Here is a 24,067-nt window from a genome sequence, read left to right as displayed (position 1 = left end):
GGTCCCCTAATACTGTATCTGAAGTCTCTTTTATATAGACCTTAGTGGTCCCCTAATACTGTATCTGAAGTCTCTTTTATATAGACCTTAGTGGTCCCCTAATACTGTATCTGAAGTCTCTTTTATATAGACCTTAGTGGTCCCCTAATATTGGATCTGAAGTCGCTTTCCCGAAATTCAGCCTTGGTGCAGAATTACAGCCACTAGAGCCAGTCCCACAATGAGCTTTCCTTAGGATGTGCCATTTCTGTGTCTGTAGCTATTGAGGAGGAGAAAGCGATGATGTCTCTCTCATGGGTGGGCCAAATTCTCTGGGCGGGCAAAAAAGGGAAAGGGGAGGTAACCTTGCTCCTTAAGACCTCATAAGGAGAAGTTTCCAGATCGGCCCATCTGAGCTTTCATTTTCTCAAAGGCAGAGCAGGATACCCAGGGCTCGGTTTACACCTATCGCCATTTCTAGCCACTGGGGGACCATAGGCAGGCTGGGGGAACTCATGTTAATGTTAAAAAACCTCATAAAGTGACATTTTCATGCCATGGGACCTTTAAAGAAACTAGTTAAGAGGAGAATTAAAAGATCTTCATCTGTTTGGATGCAATTTCACATGAACATGTACCCGTATAGACAATTCTTGGACAAATCTTGCATTCTCCTCATATCTTCCTCTTCTTTTTGTTTCTCTCATGTCAGGTTCAGGGTGCTCTGCCAGTCCATTATCGCCCATAAGCTCTTTGACTATGTTGTCCTGGCCTTCATCTTTCTCAACTGCATCACAGTGGCCCTGGAGAGGCCGAAGATAATGCAAGGCAGCCTGGTAAGAGCTCTGTTTCTACATCCCTGATCAGCAAACACTGTAATCCTGTGTTTACTCATGAGCAGACCGAAACGGAAACTGCAGATTCTTTTACAGTTTTTAGCGGTGATCCAGATTTTAAATAAATCTGCGGAATTTAGGGGACTGTTTTTCTGCTTCGGGTGGAGATGTCCTAACATTAACAGTTTAATTTGAATTTTTTGTTAAATCTGCAGAAAGATTTGCGGGATTCGTTCTGCGTTTGCAGATTCCGTGTGGCCCTGCTCATGAGTGATGTAACTGCTATCAGTGAACATTGTTTTATCCTCTTACAGTCTGCATATCTGAGGTGAGACTGCTTCCGCAGGGGTCTTTAAATCTAAAATTTCAAAATCAAAATTTTAGGCCTTAAAAAGTCTTAAATTTGCTGAAGTATTGTGTTCTAGGTCTTAAATCATTTTAAACAGTTCTTAATTTTCCTACGTCCATGCAATGCTAGCTCTATTGCTCTTTATTTTTAGTTGTGGTTCTTTCTTTTGTAGTCCCAATATAATTCTCTGTATTACGACTACAAATGAGACCAACATGTAACTAATATTGGATCGGATTGGATTGAATTTTGGGATCGTACCACAGACATAAAATGGATTTTATTCTTCAGCTATGGGGGAAGTGCAAGTTTAGCGTTACTTGGCTTGAAAAAAATGAATTTGGGGCTTAGTTGATGTTGTGATACAGGTCTTAAATTTCATTCATAAAACGGTCTTAAATTTAACTTGACTTGAATAAGAATGTTTGACTAAAACATAACTGTATATAGAAATAGAAATATACATGTGCAGGTTTTTTTTTTTCAATTGACGAAATTGACTTCTCTTTGAAGAACACATTTGATATGAGAAGTAGCTCAGGTATAACAATTCTGGTTGTAATAATAACCAATTTCTAATGCACACTATTTCTTGTAAACAAGCTGTTGCTCATTTAGGAAAAATAACCGTACTGATGATTTGATGCCTAAGATCCACTTCAAAATGCCGCGTTGCCTTCATTGCTCCGAGCTCTCACTAGATTCTGGTATCAAGCCACTTTCCTGCAATCAAGCAGCACAAAAATGATTGAATGGTGGGCACTTTTCAAAGCAAGTGTTCTGAAGCGTTCAAATCAAAGCGGAGCAACTCTTTCACAATGGGCATTCAATTTGCCAAAGACAGCTAATTCTAATTTAATAGCAAAAACACTGACAGATGAAGTCTCATTCCCTGCTCTCCGAAGCTTCTAAATAAAGCCAACTCCAATCAATCTTCCTGCAACACTTCTTTTAGACTCTTTTATCTCTTCTTTTCCTCGTCCCTTCCTCCTTCAAACTCTTTCCCTTTCGTTTCCCTCACTTTTTGTCCTTTCTCCTTTTTGTTACAGGAAAGGCTGTTTCTCACTGTTTCCAACTACATCTTTACTGCCATCTTTGTTGCGGAGATGACTGTCAAGGTAAAATGTCTTTTCTTCTGTTGCTCTGCTCAACTTTCCTTTTTTTTTCTTTTTTTGACCCTCCTTTCTTCACCTCTTACACAGTAACATCCTCACCCTCTCCATTGTTCTCTTTTGTCTTGGTCCTCTCCTGTCCGATACAGTACATCAGTCTGGATCCATGTATTGATTCAATGATCCACCATCCAATATTATCGAAGCAAAGTGAAAATGCCGATACGTCTCGTCTGTAAGATTCCCACTTTATTTTAGATTCCCACTTCATATTTATTATTTTTATTAAAAAAAAATATATATATTTTTTAATGTAAATGTATGGAAGAGCTAAGTAGTCAAATTGTAATTTCATATTTTAGTTGCTTTTTTTGAGTTGCTATCAGTGTAACTGATTGTGTTAAATGGGCATTAATGATATTGTCTCATATCGATCGATATGAATTGAATCCAATCGAAATCGTATGGTGGCTGACTTCAAGACAATTACAATAACTATTGTGTCGCTGTTCAAAGAATCTATATAATCTCTAATCGTGATAAAACTTGTGATTTACACCCCTAACCTCCCTCTCCATCTCACCTCCATTCCTCCAATATTGTCTCTTCTCATTTTTTTAAAACCTTTGTCTTTCTTCTGTCCATTATTTGTCCTCCTCTCTTCTGGTTTTGTTGTTTTATCCTGTTATGTATACACTTCCTCTCCTTGCTCCTGCCCACTTCTTTCCTCTCATCATTTCCCACATGGTTTACTTTTCTCTCTTCCCTTTATCTCTCCATTCCTTATTTTTTTCTCTCTTCTCCTTTCTGTTATCCCCCCCCCCCTCCCCCCTCCCATCTCCTTTCCTGGAGAAATCTGCAACATGCGGTTTAATCAGTTGTCCATTAGCGATGGGCAGCTAGATAATGAAGTTAATTAAAAGGCTATCGCTCTTCAGATGGCAGATGGCCTTTAGCTACTCCTGGACTTCCCATCGATAAACACACACACACACACACACAAACACTTTCATGTACTCTTTTTAATCCACTGGTCCACCGTCCTGAAGACAGGGCGTCATCCATTATTAAGGGCCTTGCTCCAGGCATCTTCCGCATTGGCATGTAAAAACCCTATAGTGATTTATTTATGACCAGGGATAATGAAGACATGTGTAGCACAATGGTATGCAGATCATCTCTGCACTGTGGACTGCACATATATGCATCTGGCCCCTGGTTGAACTTAGCTCGGTTGGTTATTCATTCTCTTCCGTTTCCTCGTCTCCTTCTTGGCATCTTTATTTACCTCCATTCCTTTGATCAGTCTTTCCAATCACTCATATTTGCTCATTGGATTCCTTTCATATTCACTTCTGTATCCGTCCCTTATCGTCCTCTCTGCTCTTTTGTCCCCCCATTTGTAATTTAATCAGTCGAGCTCCATTGTTATCTGTGCCCTGCTTCTTTTCCACACTCAGATGTGCTCCCAGCGTCCTCCTGCAGCTCATTTTCTTGTCTCAAATAGCATGTGAATTGCTGTAGCACTAACCTCCACTCAAAGGTGTGACGGTCGCTGGAAGGAGTTCGTTAAACCACATTGTTGACTGTATTACTATGTGTTTTATGCTTTTGTGTTTTACTATGATTTACTGTGATTTATTATGCTTTTTATGAATATCGAATTGGTTATAATGTATTTATTTATTTGGCCTGTCTGTGATAAGTGCTATACAAAATAACCTTCTCTTACTTACTTGCTTTTACAAGTTACACCCCCTTACTCTAAACAAGTGTTTGGAGACACCTCTAAGATTATAAAAAAGCAATGCTTTTTAGAGCTCTGCATTGTCAAGTAGCTTTCTACTTTAATGGCTGCATTACTTACATATTACCAATTGGTCTCTGAGGTTTTTAGTTGTTCCTCACTTAAAACTGAATTGTGATTTTGTGATCTCTCTCCTTTAGCACTTAGAATCTGATGAGACTGTTTATACCTGTGTTTATTATTATTTATTTATTTATTTGATATATTCACATCTGAGTTTCCTCCGGAAGGGATGCTATCAAAATAAACTTTACTAGCTTGTTGCATTACTTACTTACTGACTTATTCATTTACTTATTCTTATGCTATAATACTCAAAGTCAAACACTATTTTAGTCTTATAATAATCTTCCTGCCCTGTTACATTGGTGCAGTCAGGCTTTTATACAGATTTTTGGCATTAATTTAATTAATTTAAACAGAAAAGGGGGTAGAGAGAGGGGGTATGACATGCAGCAAAGGGCCACGGGTCGGACTTAAACCCGGGCCACCGCGATAAGGACCGAGCCTTAGTAAATGGGGCACACGCTCAACCAGGTGAGCTGCCAGGGCCCCCCCCAATTTCCACACAATTTTGAAACACATTCATATGTCTTGATCTTTTGACATAGGAAATATAAGTTCCCATACCGTATAGTTTATTTAGTTCCTCACCACATAAATGGCAATTTATTTTCATTATGTCATCTGTTAACTAGAAGCTGCACACATTCACATGTGAACTGTGTGCCGGGAGCATTCCCAAGTGGGGAAAAACAAGTAATTGCTCTCTGTATAACTACATCTTCTAGTGTGGTTCAACGATGTCAGAAATGTTACAAAACAGTAATGAATGAATTAATGGGAAATTGAGGTAATGATCTCCTGCAGTGCTTTTTTGTTTTTTTCGCAGTACAGGACCAATACAACATTATTTTCTTCTCACTGTATCTCACCCTCCTCCCATCTCCCTCCCTCTCACCCTCCCTACCTGCTTGTTGCGCTTGTTGCAGGCTGGTCAGTCTGATCTCTCTCTGAGGAGCACTAATTAAACACACTTCATCACGGTTCTCATTTCCTGCCCCCCCCCTACAAACACACACACACACACACACACACACACACACACACACACAAACACTTTCGTACATTAACAGTAGTGATCAGTGTAAACAGTGTTACAGTACCTGCACACAGAGAGTTTGACCCTGAACATCAGACTCTAATTAGAAACAGGGAAAGACCTGACATCCCCCTCATTCTCTCTCACTCACACACACACATTGTGGACACTGAATTTGATGAATTTACTGTTTATCAGACCCCACATGAGACAAGAAGCTAACGTTAACGACGTGTATTCCTCCGACACGTTGTATTAACGTTACGTTTGGGTACCGAAACGCAAACGGTAGTATTCAGACCGGATTAGAATGCAAATTTTGGTTCCTCATTTCCGTTCCGACTGAAATATTTTCCCTCTGTCGCTCCGGACAGCGGCAGACTCTTTTTTTCGTTCTCCCTTTTCCGCCGAGTGGCGCACGTGCCCGCTCGCGGTGTGAAGCACGTGTCCGAGCTATTCTCCGACATGCACTCTACAATTACTGCTGATAGATGGCCAAAACGGATGTAAAAATATAATACTTTCTCTTTAGTCTACTGTTAGCTAGCCATCGTAAATGTAGGCTACTTTTAAAATGCCATATTTTCCCTCTGGGCTCACCAAAACGGACCTAAAAGCGTATTAACCATTCACTGCACGTGATCGCTAGTAAACATATTACACTTGTTCTACTAGTCTATCGTTCAGGACAATCAGTGTTGCCAACTATTTTCCAATGAAAGTAGCTAGCACCAGCTCCAAAAGTCGCTAAAAGTCACTAGATGACATCATACGCTCATTTGCATATTTGTGACGTCATTACGCAATCATTTGCATAAAGTTTAATGGTTGTGTCAGCAAGGTAGATAGAAAGAATTCGAAATCTTTAGCCAAATAATCACAAATTCAATACAGGAATTTATTTTACCTTATAATTATTACTTAGGTAGCCTATCTTTGAAGTAAAAAAAAATAAAATTCTACAAAGGGAGGGAAAAAGATAGATAAAGAATTCTCAAAGAAGGCTGGCTTGCCCAGGGCCAGGCCAGCTCAGCGGCGTCTTTCTCCCGTCGCGTCCTGCTGTCTCTCCTACCTACACCGGCCCCCGCACCCTGTCCCCCCCTCCCCTTCTAACTGCACCTTGCGCAGTGCTGCTGCACATGAGGAGAGAAGGGAGGGGCTGCTCCTCAGTCACAGAACAGAAGACTGTTTTGGTGGCTAAAGGAGAGAAATACCTTGCGTGCTTGCTGGACGATTTGTCGCTAGTCGCTTTTTTGAAAAAAAGTCTCTAAGGGGGTCTGAAAAGTTGCTAAATCTAGCAACAAAGTCGTTATGTTGGCAACACTGAAGACAAGACCCTGTTAGCCTGGTGGTGGGGGAGGCAGGACAGCCTCCCCAAATTGTCTGCCCTTTCAAACTCCTTCCTGTGTGTGTGCAGACCTCTTGGACACCGTCTGTGAGAGGTTTCTCCTGTGCAGGACATGCCATAAGTCAGGAGAGGTGTCCTATCTTGCCAGAGAAGGCAAATATGGTCATTTTTCTGCAAAAGAACTGCTAAAGTTTGAAGCTGGTTGGCATACCAACTCAACATTTATTTAGTTATTTGTTAAATTATTGTCGTTATGTGTTAGGTGACTTAGGATTACTTATTATATATTTAAATACTTTAGAACGTTAATATATTGTTAAATTTAAATCATTTTCAAATTTTTTTAAAACTCCATAAAAGAGCCTTTCTTTGATGTCATTTTTCAGTTTTTCAAGAATCGGTTTAGGAATCGGAATCGTTTTAAAAGTACCGCTTCGGCATCGGAGTCGTAAAAATCCAAACAGTACCCAACCCTAATTAACATAACCTAATTACTGTTTTAAAACCGTTTTCTAGGTTAGTGGGGGTGCATGCCGCTCAAAACCAACATGAAAAATGTGGCAAGTAATGTTCACTCAGCTTTTTGTTTTAAACTGTGTTTAAAATGAGCGGTGACGATAAATCACCGGTTTCAGGTAACGGCACCCTACGGTACCGTCTCTTCGCTGGATGGTTTCAAGGTAACGGTTGGTAGCTAACATTAGCAGATAAGCCCGTTGACAGCGACGTTATTGTTCATATTTTGGCACAATGTTTCTGACCATCGTGGTCATAGTGACTGAAAGTGTGATGTGAGATGCTAAAACGTTACTTAGACGTTACTTTTTGACATTCAAACCCCCCCCCCCAACCCCCCCGCTGCTGAAAAGAATTCTAGAGGAAACACAGTTATCATGTGTTATGTAATGAAATTATGCTATTATGTGTGTTTAGCCTTCGTCTTATGATGTCCTAATTTGTATCGTTTGCGATGTATTGCATTGTGTTTGATGTGCAGTACATTCATTATTACATTGTCGACCAATTGTAAGGAAGAATAGGTGCTGCAATACAGGAGCTAACGAGGATCCTACAAAGTAAATGAACAGAGACTGAGTTAGAAGCATTTTAGCAGCCATTCTGTTGCCTCTTCTTTCTGTGCTTACACTGTCATCGTACCTGATTTGCAGTTACATTACGCAACATACTGTGGTAGAGATTCTTGTCATGATTCCCCTTTTCAGTTGGTTCATTTCTTACCTCAGCACTTGTCATTCAGCTCTGGGACTGTCATGAAACCGCAACCAACTTTGGGCTGAGGCAAAACTTGCAAACACTTTTCGCAGCTTTGAATATGTGAACCTGGGTCGTCAAAGTGTCATGCTTTTTCTTTTCTTTAAAACTGCCTCATAATACTTACTGAGAAGCTTAGTGACGGAAGCTGAAAAAAATAAAGTGAAAATGGAGCTGGAAATCTTGCTTTTTTTTAAGTAGCATTACTGAGCAGCTTTTTTGAGACGTGTCCAGAATTAAGACTCTCCATTTGTCTCTACTCCGAGTATGAGCACAATGAATGCCATTTACTAAAGTGCATGCCCAAAGCTTCAGTGCTTGTGTTAGCTGGTCAGAACAGCCACATAATGTTCGTACCAGATGCCTGCCCCAGTTAAAAACCAGGGAAAAAGGAATGACTCATGTTCTTCACTTCTTTAACTTTATACCTTTTAGCACTAAATCTCCAAACTACTCCACTGGAGCTGCTTGGGGTTGTGTTGAAAAAGGCTGTGATTGCACTGAGCAGCTGATGAGTGTTACAGGAGGAAAGATGATGTTGAAAAAAATGTGCGCACTCAGCAAATTTCCCCTGATTAAAGTTTAAAAATATAATGATTACGGGCCAGCCTCTAGCTCACCCAGTAAGAGCGTGAGCCCCATGTAGGCTGAGTCCTTTGCAGCAGCCCGGGTTCGAATTCGACCTGCGGCCCTTTGCTGCGTGTCATCCCATCTCTTTCTCTCCCCCTTTCCTGTCTATCCACTGTCCCTATCGAAGAAAGGGAAAAAAAATGTATTCATTTGATTGACTGGGTATTTATTGTGCAGAAATACAAAAATAGTCGTCTTTTTAATGAGCAAGTTGGTGAATTCATAATACGTAATGTAATAATTAAGTTAAGTGTTATTTATAGTGTATTATTTCTGACTCAGGCAATCATGTTTGTCAAAGAGTTGCGACAAAAGCACACTTTATCTGGGAATTAGGCTAATGATGGGGTAAGATTTGAATCAGATTCAAACTTTGACATCCCACCAATATAATTTCATTTTGTACGTGGATGTGGAAGAAAAATCCAACACTATATGCACATGTGGTCTCCTGTCCACTGCCTACGTTACTGGCACAATAACATACTACAGTCTTACCATTCTTGGCTTTTAAGGTGCTTAACAAAGTGAGACGTTTCTTGATTCTATTTAACAAATACGTTTTAGGATCATCCTATTATTCAGTCTTGCATGAATTTACAAATAAAAAAACAGCTCTCAGACGAGAGCCGGCTCTCATCCTTCTCTTAAAGGAGTCAGACTTAGGAGCCGACTTGTTTCGCGACCGACACATCGCTGCTAAACAGAGCTGATTCTCAGCCCACAACAGCTTCTTCAAAGCCTAGCTGAATCTGGCAGCCATGTACTGTATGGGCCGGCTCACATTTGGCTCTCTGGTGCCAGAAAACAGCCCATGTAGGCCAAATCTGAGCCATAGTTAGCCCTACTTGGCTACCTTGGTCGCTTCCTGCAGTGTCAATATGACACATTTTTAGATTTTATTAACTTTCCCTATCAAAATTATTTATTCTAAAAATGTTTATTATTAATCTGACCATTTTGTAAATTTCATGATGTGAGAACACATTTAATGACCAATGTTAATGCAGAAAGACCAGATTTGTCTCAAATTAATTCTCAGACTCTCAAAAACAAATAATCCGACTCAGATAGACCCAAAGTCGTTATAGTATTAAAGTAGTCCGGCTGTACTGTTGAAATATGGGTGGGAAAAGTCTACATCCATCAGAGATCCATTATGGTCATTTTAAGTCAATATGCAGCAATGTGAGTATGCAAAATCCCACCTTAAACTTCAAACGCGGAAGCGAGAAGTACAATAATTGCCATATTTTCCGCCAAGTGATATTGCAAATGGAGTTTGAATGTAATTTAAATTTGAATCTAATGTGACATACTCGCCCTGTCAGCCAAAGCCCAGCAGAGCGGGCTTTGATAACAGCGCTGGCATCGACGTGCTATAGATATCCCATGCATCATGTTTTATGGTGGAGATATTTGATCTGCTTAATGGAGGCCCAGTGGCATTCCAACAGTCCCGAAGGGGCATCAGTATAACCGGCTGCTATTAATAACAGAGCAGCAGTATTATAACCCGCTATCCATCCTGTCAAAACATGACAAAAGACCTATCGTACAGGATGTGACAGTGACCCGCTGCAGTGCAGATCTCACTAGCGTGGATAGATGACATATGTTCCTACAGTGAGATTTTTCAACTATATTTACTGTCAAAACAAGGCACAATGATTCTGTTCCGTAACAGAACTGTGGAATTATGCAAACAGACTACTTCAGTTAGTTTTGTGATACGTAAAAGTCTCTTTTCTTTCTTCATACTTCTCTCCCTTTATCTGGCTCTTTGGTTTTTTTAATTTTACTTTCTTCTTATTTTTACTTCTTCTTCCTTTTCTTTTTCTGTCTTTTCCACCCTCTGACGCCTTCAGCTTCTACATTATGTATGTAGAGTTTGGATACCCTGACAACTGTTGCATTGCATGGCGCTATTTGTTATCATGCTTCCACCGCTGCTGCTGTCGTCACTCACTTTGAGTTACCGTGGTGACAGTCATGGTGTTTGTTCAGAGGTGGGATATGTTGCGGAGGTTTGCCAGCACAAGATACAGAAGCACAGTTTTATTCAAGCATTTCTAGAAGGTGAAGACAGTAAATACATTTTGACTGATGCATAATAAGAAGCGTTGGCAGAAAAGGAAGAACAGGAATATGTCCTGTTATTCTAATTTGGTTATTGCTTGGGTTTATGTCACACAAAAAGACAAACAAAGTTTATTGACACTTCTGTAGTTCTTTATTGAATCATCACCGTCGGAAATTCTTGGATTCGCTAACTTGGAATTAACAAATTGAAGGCTGGCTTAAATACTTTGTCCTATTCTGTAACTTTGTAATATTGTCTGAACGATGTGGCGTGATGGGGGCATAGTATAGCTACTGTTAATAAACCATATTTCAAATCAGAGCTGCTGTCACATTGTTGGCACAGTTTCAAAAGAGGATAATTATGAATAGGCCATTAAAACTGAATGTGTTTGTTCCCTTAAAGAAATACACTACAGGAAATCTATCTTATAAATGTCAAACAGTTGTCCTGTGAGGCTTGAAAGGTGGCTTTGAACAATTTGTAGTTTGCTTTAATGGTGACCTAGCCTGGTTGACACCAGACCCTTCTCAGCTGTAACTGAGAGTGGGTCTGGGAAAGGTTCATTGACAGCTCATTTCCAAAGGGGCGTCACCAATGGACGCCGCTCAAATGCCTCTGGGCGCAATTGGATAGTGCTTCAACCAATCAGTCCAACGATACGGGTGACGCTGCGCTTCGGTAGCCATCATGTTGAACGCAAACAAAAAGCTGCTCGCCGTCGCTGCGCTATCGTCGTCGCGTAAACCCGCCTCAACGGTTGTTATTGGTGTAAAGCCCGCCTCAGCGGTTGTGATTGGTCCCTCGAGTTTGGGGACATTGGAAATGGGTTTGAATGGGCTATTGGCCAGACTGACTTGGAGAGCAAATCTCAAATTTGCCGTAAGTTCGTCAAGGTTTACCCAGGCTAATGGTGACCCACTGACATGGCAAAGTGCCAACGGTATCAACATTTCTATAGAAACTTCTGCAACCCCTCCTGCAGACTAATTTACTTCTCACTTTCACTTGTTTGTAGTCTGGGTAAACCCTGACGAACTTCCGGCAAATTTGAGATTTGCTCTGCAAGTCAGTCTGGCCTAGAGCCCATTCAAACCCATTTCCAATGTCCCCAAAATCGAGGCACCAATCACAACCGTTGAGGCGGTCTTTACACGATGACGGTAGCGCAGCGACGGTAAGCAGCTTTGTGTTTACATTCAACAAGGCGGCCACCGAAACGCAGCAACCCGTTGATGCTGCTGTCGCTGCGACGTCACCCGGATCATTGGACTGATTGGTTGAAGGACTATCCAATTGCGCCCAGAGGCATTTGAGTGGCGTCCGTTGGTGACGCCCCTTTGGAAATGAGCTGTCAATGAACCTTTCCCAGACCCACTCTCAGTTACAGCTGAGAAGGGTCTAGTGTCAACCAGGCTAACTTGTTTGGTCAGTATGTTCCAAACACTCAGTTTCGCCACAGCATAGGCTATATTTACATTGCTACGTTTTGCTTTAAAACTAACATCTTTTGCTACATTTACACCTTGCATTCACACTGCTCTGGCGTTTAGCCCCTATACAATATATTTATATATTTAAAATTGTTAAAGGTTGTGTTGAAATCTCATCGGCCGCATACGGAGACTTTTAGCAACACCAACACTGAGGCCAATGTTTCGCTGCCTGACTGGGTCTTATCAGTCATGACTTTTCGTTCTCTGAGACTAAGCTAATAACGTTACCGTGGCAACTACCAGCAATGGGCGAAGCATACTGTACATGCTGTCTCCTGTTTACCCAACACGCGCATGCCCAGTATACGAGAATGTTGATGAGATTTGCGGTTTGGGCGTGTTGGTTTAAACGCAGATTAGTTTTTCTACTTGAGCTAAAAACACTTGTTTGCATGGAGATCGCTTTTGGCTCAAAACTTAAATACCAAAACATAGCAATGTAAAAGTAGTCATAGCTTAATACACTAATATTAAAAGAGCTTTGAAACTCCCCTGGAAGTAGCTTTATTGGAACTGTTTTGGAGGAGGGCAGCATAGAATATGGAGCATTCACGACAGAGAAGTGGATTAGGTTGCTGGAGTGATTTCAGAAGTCTCAATGGCTGTTTTCATATAGTTGGACATGTTTCCAATGACGACTCTACGTCACCATTGGCTTCTATTGTAACTGGTCTAAATCCAAGCTGACTACAGCTCATGATGGAGCATGCCACAAAGTTTTCAGAGCCTCCCTTCTAGCCTAAAGGCGGTGCCTATGTGATACTCAGGGGCTTATTTTGCCGCAGTGTGCCATCATTATGCTTGTGACGCGTTTCCAAACAGATGCACCAACACCATCACCTCTTATCCCACCTTTTCCAGAATTTCCCATCGTTCCACATTCCTCTCTGGTGGCGTTTTCTGCCAAGCAGGGCAGACGAGCCCGCTGCATCTTTGCTCGATCTGTTTCAACATGACAGCTACACCGAGTTGTTGTTTTTTTCCATGAAAGCGCCCAAGCAGATGTCAAATGATGTCGAAACATCTGCCGTGCGACTTTTCCTGCAACCTTCGCTGACTCTTTTTGATCTCAAAACTTTCTGCTTTACTCTTTGAGCCTCTTCTGTCTTTTTCCTCCACCCCTGACTTCCGCCTCTCTCATTCCTCCCACTGATAGCTGTCTCACTGTTTCCACCAAATTGTTGATCTCCCCCACCTTACCCTCCTTTTCGTTTTATTCTCCTTCTCCGCTCTTTGCCCATTAGTGCTCGCCTAGTGAGCGAGACCTCCCAGCCAGCTGTAGCTAGAAAGTGACAGACTATAAATCTAAGACAAAACTGAAATATGTGAAGCTGTATTTGTTTGCAGCTCCAGTCACAAAAGCACACACATATCCAAGCTTTGGTCTGTTTGTGTGGCCAGACAGTAAAGAAATTTTGGGCAGACTGCTGAAGAGGTACAGTGCAATGTTGGCATTTCAAAACACTGTGGGCTAGATTTATCAAGCCGTTTGCGCCTGTTTCCAGGCGCTAATTGGTCGCAAAGACGGACGTAACCGATGCGGGCTATTTACAAACAGGGCGCACATGGGTAAAATCGCAGATTGTCTGCCACATGAGCGAGAAGAGACAAGTTCACTTTCAATATGCGTTCGTGGGAGGGTGGTGGGGAAAGTGGGAGTTCCACCCAAAAAGGTGGGAGGATAAGCGCAAAGTGCACCTAATTATATATTCCGTGGTATTTACAAAGACTGTCAGTAAGAGCGCGCCTCTATTCTGCGGGGGAAATTCTCCGCCTCTTAAAAGCAGGTGTAAACCAGCCGCAATCGAGTTTCCTCGTAGACCTTTATGCCGCTGGTGAAATGGCAACAGTAATTTGAGCAAGACGAAGACATAGGCGAGGCTGAAAATATTTTTAACACAAGAATCTCACTTTCTCAGTGAACACAACATCATTTAGCGTTACAGATCAAGCAGCCATGCAATATTAGAGTTACTGGAAGAAATCAAAGATGAAATTGAATCTCCCACTCAGCGTTCACATCCCATTCCAGCAGTTGTTAAACTCCTCGCTACATTACAAATATTGACATCAGGATCATTTCAAACAGTCATAGCATCAGCAGTGGGAATATCACAGTCTGCACTCAGCCATATCATAGCACCAGTACCGCTTTGCTACAGCGCAATTTACGGTATAGTGGGCGGAGAAAGACGCTGATTGCCTGATGGGTGTCAGGGTTGATAAATACTACGCAAAATGTGGAAGCATAGCGTGCGCTATTACCGAACTCGCATAAACAGACGCAGCGCAAACTGTGCTAGTGTTAGCAAATTAGGCCCTGTATGTCTTAACTGAAAATGCCTTTCTAAGTTTTCATTGTAACCATTTCGCTCAGTTACAATATAATCAGCAAAATTCAATGTTTAAAAGTAAATAAAAGTTGGTGCACTGCACAAAGAACCTTTGATTTTGCCGCGGATTCATCATTCCAACAACTGCACAGCGTAATGTGAAATTGAATGCGTTAGTAGAAGGTCCATTGTTGAAGATGTCCATTGCTCCCTGAAATCGTTGTAAACTTTCCTTTTAATAGCCTTTCCTTTCCCCTCCTCAAACTCATTTCCTTAATTCCTCCCCTTTCATTTCCTCATATTGGGGTTTAAGAGCTGTTGCTTGTCTTTCTTTCCCTTTTTCATCTCACCCTAGATCACACATCTCTAATGCACTTCAATGTTTGTTTTTTTATCTTCACACTGCACTGCAATATCATTTATACAATCCATTGTGTTAATAACAGAATATTTTAACCTAATCTCACTTTTAAACCTAATCTTACTTAACTTCTACTTAAAGGTATTGTAAGTTTTGCCAAATTTAGCGAACATCTCCTCACGGTCCCCTAGCTCTCTATTTTCTTTGTGCGTTGAAAAAGAAAAAATACAGAGTTGATACACAGCCCTGGCTGTGTAAATGGAAAACAAACAGAAAGGAGTCCACATGCCACAACACACTATTCCATCCAATCGGCAACAGGCGGCATCAGTTAATGGCATGTGAATGTGCCGGCCAGCCACTAGTTATCTGTCCGTGAATCTGGGGGGGCGGAGCTTCTGAAGAGGGGGGTTGTATTTGTTTGGCAATTTTTATTTTTATTTAACCTTCATTTAACCAGGTAGGCCGTTGAGAACAAGTTCTCATTTGCAACAGCGACCTGGCCAAGAAAAGCATAAGCGTGCAGGACAACATACAGTTTCACATTCAATACATTAAAGGAATACAGAATACAATATGCTACATAAAGTGCAGATTAAGTAGGCAATACAAAGCCACTGCAAAGTGAGGTGTAAGTAAGTCGATGGATATGTGAAAGTGATATGGTAATAACACAATATACATGAATATATGTATATATATATGCTATATCACTGCTGAGATGTAATAAAAAGTCACAAAACAGTTAGTGCAAATTTGTGGTCTAGTTAGTGATGTAGATCAGTTATAATGCAATATATATGAATAGACATTCTATATAAATGCTGAAATGTAGTGAAGAGTCAATATACAGTTAGTGCAAGTTGTGGTCTAGTTAGTGATGTAGATCAGTATTAAAACACAGTAAACAGTTGAGTTAAAATATTAACAATCTTTGCGCAGCATCGCTTACTGCACCTTCAACTTTTTAATTTCTTGCACTGTAGCTATGTTACTTTATGTTACTGTATACACGTATTGACTAGCTCTTTTCGTACTCTTACTTTTACCTTGAATCTGACTGTGAGCCACTGCAACCGGACAATTTCCCTGAGGTGATCAATAAAGTATTCTGATTCGGATTCCAATAATCCTCTCATATTTTTTTTACTTTCATTTGTAAATGAGTGTGACCCTGAATATGCGTATGCATCTGACCACTGTTGCGTTACCTGTGTGGGATTCTGCATCTCTCTCCTTTCATCTCCCCAGGTGGTGTCCATGGGTCTGTACCTGGGGGAGAAAGCCTATCTGAGGAGCAGCTGGAACATTCTCGATGGTTTCCTGGTATTCGTGTCTCTGATTGACATTGTGGTGTCGATGGCTGGTGGGGCTAAGATCCTGGGGGTTCTCCGTGTTCTCCGGTTGCTCAGGACGCTACGCCCCCTCAGGTTAGTTAGAAGGAAAAACTGTCAAGTGTTATGTTTCGGCATGATAAGTTGGGATGGATTTTTTCTTTTCTTCAGTAGAGAAATACTGTACACTTCTTCAGTTAGATAGCCCACTCTCATATCTGTCTGTCAACGCAGCAGACTGTTAGCTTAGCTTAGCATAATGACTGGAAACCGTGGCAAACAGCTTGCCTGACTCTGTTCAAAAGTATTAAAATCTGACTAACAGCACCTGCTCTCATAGCAGTTGCCAGGCAACTAGTTGAGACTCCAGTTACTGGTCCCAGCACCAACCCCCCCCATAAAATCATCATCATCATTTTTACATCTTGGCTTTTTTACAGATTAAACAAACAACATAAAACATGTTTATTTGTGAGTTTAAGAGGTTCTGGTAGGTGGATTTAGTTACTGTTAGATGGAGGCAGGCTAGTTATTTCCAGTTTTCCATTTTGTGCTAAGCTAACCAGTTACTCGCGGTAGCTTCATACTGTATGTACCGTACAGGCTGAGAGTGGTATCGATCCTCCCACCTAACTCTTCACCACAAAGCAAATAAGCTTTTTTTTCCCAAAATGTCAAACTATTCCTTTAAGAGTCAGAGTCAGCCGCTTACTGTGGCATATTGGAAAACAGGCATACAAGAGACACTCATAAGACAAGATAAGAATTAGATAAATAAGATGACACTTTATTATCCGTAAGCACTGACATTTGTCTTAGCAATATAAGCTCCAACAATTAAAAATGCAACACAACAACATGAAGTCAAAAGTTAAAAGCATCAGGCATCATTAAAAACATATATGATGGGGGCCAGCTCTGTAAGAGTGGCCATGAATAGTCATAAATACATGGGCCCTCCATGGGCTGATTCAGCAGAGATTTTGACAAGGGAACAAATTAATGTTTATATTTGTTCAGACTGCAATGTACTCTGTAGTGAGCAAATTCACATACTGTATTTTGGTCAAAATCTGTTTCTGCTGTTTTGAATTCAATAACGTTGTTTTATTCATATTGTAGTATTTATTACATATGTTTTAAGCCAGGCTTCTCTAAAAGGAATGTGAAACTTGCCACCCCTAAACACCGATCACATACAGGATGTGTATGCGTTGTGAGCAATTCACCTAAAGTGTGAATCCCATTAATCATTTCATGACAGCTGGGATTTATCTTGTGACCCAGCTCGAGGGTTCTCGACCCCCCAGGTTAGGAACCACTGCTTTAAGATATGTCTGTTAACCATTTAGTGCTTGACAGCACCGGACAGAGCAGTTAGGAAAACGCTGAGATGGAAGCAGTTGGTGTTCAAGGGTGCAGAGAGCTCAAATTACATCCAACTAAGGTCATTTTAGGTCTGAATGAATTCAGTTTGCACTGTATGTCATTGGCACAAATGCACCATGGGACCCTACATAGTCTCTCTTGTACAGAATGATCCATCTTTCTTTAAGCTTTCCTTAAAATTTGATACTGCATCATGTATTTTTATTTATTGATTAAAAGGGAAGATGTTGCTACAACTGCGTCTACTGCATCAAATCAAAAAAATTCCCGCTTTGACTTCAACGGCAGTACCATATCCTAGTCTCTCTCTTTCCCTGTCTCTTTGTCTTTCATTCTCTCTATCCCTCTCTCTATCTCTCGCTCTCTCTCACGACATTGCTTATATTGACAAAACAGATGGCATATGAATTAAAGGATATTAATAATAACTGGCACAACATCAACTATTACATGAACACCAACTTAAACACAAAGTGATGAAGGCACAAGGAGTCCATTGGTACGGCAAAATCATTACACAACTTATCACATTGTTACAACTTAACAACTCAATTGAACATATTTTCATATTTACAGGATCCTACTGATCTAGGTGGGTGTTTTGTTAGGAGTGGTGGTTTGCTCCTGTGTGGTGTTTCCGTGGTCATCTCTCAATTTGTTGCAGGAGTCAACATAGTTAGTTGCTAGGATGCAGCAGTTTTGAGTTCTCGCCTAAAAACACATTTCAGTTTGTTCCTGTCTGAAAGTGTCTCAAATTCTTCACCCTGACTTTTAAATTTGTCTAATTTACAGTCACAGTAGAGTAGAAACTTAGAAAGTGCTGCTCTGCCTCTACTTGTCCTCCCTGGGTGTCCAGGTCTATCTGGGGCGGCCGGCTTCCACAGCCAGAATACTTTGTCCACTCAGACTGTACCTGCTCAGAGTCTGTCTGAGTCGGCAGTCATGTTTGGCTCAAGTATCCTGCTACTGTGTAATTGTCGAATTAGGGCTAAGTAGTAGGGCTGCACGATTATGGCCAAAATGATAATCACGATTATTTTGATCAATATTGAGATCACGATTAATTATCACGATAATTTGTTGATTTTAGCCAAAACAAATTTTATTGTCACATAATTATATAATTGTAACTGCTTTTACATCCATATTGTGCTACATTCCTACTAATACATCCATATTGTGCTACATTCCTCCTTTATTGAAGGATACTGTGAAGGAGTATGCCATTTCAGCTGTTGTGCGACCGCTTTCCAGACATGCATGTTTGCCATGAAAGATACAGGCAACGCAATTTTCTGTTCACGTTAACGGCGCATGTGGTGCCTGGTATGCCTGGTATCTACCAGACGAAATAGCTACGCGGATTTCTGTGGCTCATTACCCTGACACTTACATGTCTGCTTTGCGCTCTGATGCTCCGAAACCCACGTTAGAGGCAACATAAACATCGCTGAATGTCACGCTAGTAAACACTAATAACACGTTACACAGCAGGTAACGTTAGCCTACCGTTAGCCACAGTAGTAACTGGATTAAACACGGCTAAAATGCTGACTGCTAAACAGTGTAGTGTGTCTGTATTTCACTGTAGGATTCCAACAGCGGGACATCCAACAGTCTGCTGCTAAAGCTATGAGCTAAAAGACACAAACTAGCACTGGTCACTGCTGTTGTCTGAAAAACAACACAGACGGGACAAAACGTTGCGTTTACTGGTAAACTGGTAAACATTGTGACCGGCTTATGATGACCGACTACTACCTGTTGTGGAATTTTCCTCACGTTACTCTGTCCTCGGTGACTGTCTACATCTAGAAACTAAGCTGCGCGGTGCAGGCAGGGAACAGCTCTGATTGGCTCATGGAGACATGTGATCAGACAGTGGTTTATGGAGCGCTAGATTGGCTTTGCAAAAACTGTTCTATGAAGAGAATGACACATTTTAAATATCGCTCGATCACGCAAATTTGATCGTGGGAAGCCAAAATCGTGATCGTGATTAAAATTTGATTAATTGTGCAGCCCTACTAAGTAGTGTATATCCACGACCTTCCACTTCCGGGATTGCTCCGGTGCTGCCGGAAATTCCGCCCGATGTCTTTCCTTTCAGCCGGATGTCCGTCACCTTTGACTTTCTTTGTGCTGGAATTTTAAACTCCTGAAGACTATGGTTAACTCCTCAGATCTCTGCAGGGTAAATCCAGACAGCTAGCTAGACTATCTGTCCAATCGGAGTTTTCTGTTGCACGACTATAACAACATTCGAACGTACACATGTTCCACCAAAACAAGTTCCTTCCCGAGGCTATTTTGCAGAGGCCCAGTTGCTTTCTGTGGCGCTTAGCGCCCCCCAAGGCGATTGTGATTGGTTTAAAGAAATGCCAATACACCAAAGCACGTTTTATCTCCCATCCCGGAATGCTGTGTGAACTAGCCAGGCCCTCCTCCACAGCACTGTGGAGGAAGGTCTAGCAATGCGAGACTAAGGGCTAGTAACAATCCATTTTGTTCTGATGTTTTGCAGTGTCTTTCCAGTAGGTGATGTTTCTCTCTCTCTCTCTCTCTCTCTCTCTCTCTCTCTCTCTCTCTCTCACTGTCTCTGTATCTCTCCCTCACTCCTCCAGGGTGATCAGCAGAGCTCCCGGACTGAAGCTGGTAGTCGAGACCCTCATCACGTCCCTCAAGCCTATCGGCAACATTGTCCTCATCTGCTGCGCCTTCTTCATCATCTTTGGTATTCTTGGTGTTCAGGTAAACATCAAATAGGGATTTGTATTTTCTTGCAAGCCTTTTAACACTGTATAAGAACTCTCTGCAAACATTTTAATTGGACCTGAGATGGTCAGCTATTGAAAATATAATATGACCTGACATATCCACCCCGCTGCTCAAATTACAAATTATGCTTTGAACTTCCATCTATAGCAAAAGAACAAAAACCAAGAAATGAATCATTAAACATGAACTGTGGAGAACATGATATGAGGCTGCGTGGCTCTGTTTGCACCCACAATGAAATCCTGTTTTCACAGCATGGCTAAGAAGGCTAATTAGAGCAGAATGCAACAGGATGAGGTATCATGGTAACACATTACCATGCAAAGATCCAGGTGGGAGTACCTTTCTTGCCAAAACAAAAGAACAGGTCTGAGTTTAGAAGATTAAGTTGTGCTCTCCACATATCACCGCACATCATCACATAATGAGCCACAACCTTATCAACCCTTTACAGGTGTGAGTTTTCTCTATATATTGGGATTCATTTAAATGATGGGACTCAAGAACACAGACAGAGTTAGCCCTGAAGTATATTATCTCAAAAAGTACATTATCCCAAAAGTACATTTTACGCATATTCAAATTAACATTCAAACAATGCAGATATTCAAGACACAGTATATAAAGAACAAGCTATATGTACTAGATCCAGGGTACGATTTGCCGATGGGCATGGGATTTCCCCCCTTTCTGGTCTACATATCCCTGCCTCTGCTGAATTCTTTTTTTATCCTCTGTGGGTAAAAAATGTATCTCCCCCCCACCCCCCACCCCCCTTCTGCTTTTTTCACAAATCGCACCCTGAATAGATCATATTGTCTTTACTCAAAAACAAAGCAAAATACAATCAATTTAAATCTCCCTGCTACATGAATACGTCGCTTTCGCTATGCGGTAGGGCTTTGACTCCGAACTTCGTTATTCGATTATAATTTGAAAATTTAAAAAAATATTGATATTCAAACGAATATTAGGCAGCCCTTCATATTCAAACCTGTTATGGGCATTGTTTTTAGTAAATGTGTTTGCTTGTAAACGTTTTCAATTCAGATTCCGAGGCTTTTTCACGCATTTCAAAATGTAACTCTGGCTTGGCCGTAGCGTGGTAGCGTTGCATTTCCCCCGACTCATTTCCTGGTTCTCCTTCTCCATAAACATCAGACCACTTACGTAGGCTACGGTGAAAGCTCCAAACTTTTAATTTAATTAAAAAAACAGTTGTGGCAGTGTGTTTTTCTTCTGAAAACATTATTGCCTGCCTATTGACTGATACACTGCCCGCTGGTGGACAGAACATATACAAAGTTTGATACCAATATAAGTCTTACTGAAGGCATTTAATGGTCAAAATATTATTAATAAATATTCAAATATATTTGAATATTAACAAACAAACAAACTTCGAATATGATTTTTGGGCAAAAGTCAAAGCCCTACTGTACGGTCAGAAATAGCTGATATGTGTAGTAAAGCACAATATATATTATTGGCAAGTACGTAATTTCATAGTCTTTATCCTATTTACAGGCAAATTCATAAGTCTTGCAAATGTACAATTGACTTGGTTTTCCCATTTCTATTTCATTAGTGCAGACCTGCATTTCCTCTTCATCTAGTTGTCAATCCCACCCTGTTATTCCCCACATATTTTTAAAATGTATTATTCTTTCTGCATCTGCAGTTATGCATTATTTTACTCAATCTCTTCTTTGATGTGTTTGATAAGATTCAGAATTAAAAACATCTTCTCTCAGGAGGAAAACCACACTGTTGATATCAAGTGCTTTTGGAGTCTTCACTTAGGCTTCACGCGCACACTAGTTACAGACGCTAATTATGGCATTACTTCAGAAGTTGCATGAAAGAAGTGAGTGCACACAAGTGTTGTCACGACTTCATCGAAATGTATCTTTGCGCGCCTCTGACTCTCATTTCCTTCTCCGTGTGTGTCTTCCTTCACAGCTCTTCAAAGGGAAGTTCTTCTACTGCGTGGGTTTCAATGTGAAGAACATCACTAACAAATCCGACTGTCTGGCTGCCAACTATCGATGGGTTCACCACAAATACAACTTTGACAACCTTGGACAGGTACAAGAGAGAAGAAAATGCATCCCTGACAACCTGTCTGGATCGTTTTGAACATATTAATGTAAACACAAACAATGGTGCACATATTCATAAAAAATGAAAATAATAATTAGCAAACTATAGGACAGAATTACTCCTATACTATACAAGTAGAATAACTATAATACATATGACTATGATAGTACATTACACATAGGCAAAATATAAGGAATGCTTCTAAATCTAGAGATTTCTCTTTATGTAAAAATATAATGAAAATGTAATTTCCCTTGCATTGGAAAAGGCAGTGTTGAATTGAGTCCTGCTATAGCACAATAACAAACAACTGATAATGTTACAACTGATAAAACTATCTCTTTAAATATAGATATATTATTGATTATTGTCATCATAATAGCAATCAAACATGTTTTCTGCTCTTAACAGTCAGTGGTATAAGGGAGGGTTTGAAATTCAGAAGCTTGTTTGGAAGGAATACAAAAGAACTGCTTTGCTAAATGAATGAATGAACAAGCAAACAAAGTAAAAGTAATACTGTAGATAAATGCTCCTCTACACAATTTTCAGTAGTTTTCGGCATACAGTGAACTGTGAATTTTGTGTGTGTGTGTGTGTGTGTGTGTTTGTCTGTGTCTGTGTCTGTCCTCCAGGCTCTAATGTCCTTGTTTGTGCTGGCCTCAAAAGACGGCTGGGTCAACATCATGTACCATGGACTGGATGCAGTGGGGATAGACCAGCAGGTAATAACATACACTTAGTGCAGGCATATACAACACTGGTACAAATGTATGTAATTACATTATTGTGTAACATGCTGACACACAAAAATTACTGTTATGTACTTCCATTTTCCACCACTTATTTGCGTCCGGTTTGTAGTGGCAAAAAACTAAGCAAAGCAGCCCACATGGCCAGATCTCCAGCCACACATCTTCCTGCTCTTTCCAGGGAATCCCACGCATTTTTAGGCCAGATGGGATATGAAATCCATCCTTCTGGTCACCCCGGGATCTCCACCCAGTTGGATGTGCCCACAAGTCCTCCACAAGGAGGCTTCCTGATCAAAGCGCCAAACCATCTCAGCTAGCTCCAATAGATAAAAATATCCAGGCTTCATCTTATTCTTAAAGTCGAGCTAAAGCAGGTTGGCCTAGTAGTCTAAGGTTCCTTTGCTGCATGTCATTCCATTTAAGCTGCCAGTTTACTCCGTCAGAACTACTTGTCGGTTTAATAGCTTTGGAAACCCCCCTGCCCCCCAACACATTACCTAGTTTGGATTAGGAGAGGCTGTGTCAAGTTCTGTACATATTCGAGACCGGCAATCCGACATTCACAATCACTTTTCGCCTTGATTTACCAACTGTGACCGTCAACATATTAAAGGACACCAAACCAGTGGATTAGTTGAAGTAAATTTATTTTATTCACAAAAAATTTACTACCAGTGATTTAACCGGAACTATGGGAGTCTGGTACATTTCATTTGTACAGAGAGTCTGGCCACTCTCCATTGACAGGTGTTAACTTCTTTGAAGGCGGGTACTCTGTTGAAGTTTAAAACTATTGGATCTGCCCAGAGCCACTCTGGATCTGCCTTAACCAATTGCTAACATTTGGTCGTGACGTGGGCTTAGCATCGTTAGTGTTAGCCTTAGCTAACTCCTTCACCACTAACGGAGCGAGCTGGAAAATCAAACTTTTCCTGTACCCCGTGGGGAGGAGGGCCACAACATCACGGCCACCAACAAAACTCAGCAAAGATTGTTCTTG

The 24,067-nt window shown here is 40.9% G+C and overlaps 1 protein-coding gene across 1 annotated transcript in view; it reads left to right on the top strand.

Moving 5' to 3' along the window:
• LOC120566952 (voltage-dependent T-type calcium channel subunit alpha-1I-like) overlaps positions 1-24,067 on the top strand; it is a 345,248-nt gene that overhangs the window by 244,668 nt on the left and 76,513 nt on the right. The window contains 6 exon segments of the mRNA XM_039813684.1: positions 692-815; positions 2,214-2,282; positions 15,960-16,138; positions 20,056-20,182; positions 22,172-22,297; positions 22,948-23,037. Of these exon segments, the coding sequence (XP_039669618.1) occupies positions 692-815; positions 2,214-2,282; positions 15,960-16,138; positions 20,056-20,182; positions 22,172-22,297; positions 22,948-23,037 (715 nt within the window).

The sequence above is a fragment of the Perca fluviatilis genome, chromosome 1, assembly GCF_010015445.1.
Source record: "Perca fluviatilis chromosome 1, GENO_Pfluv_1.0, whole genome shotgun sequence".
NCBI lineage: Eukaryota > Metazoa > Chordata > Actinopteri > Perciformes > Percidae > Perca > Perca fluviatilis.
This window is presented reverse-complemented; position numbering and strand designations above follow the sequence as displayed.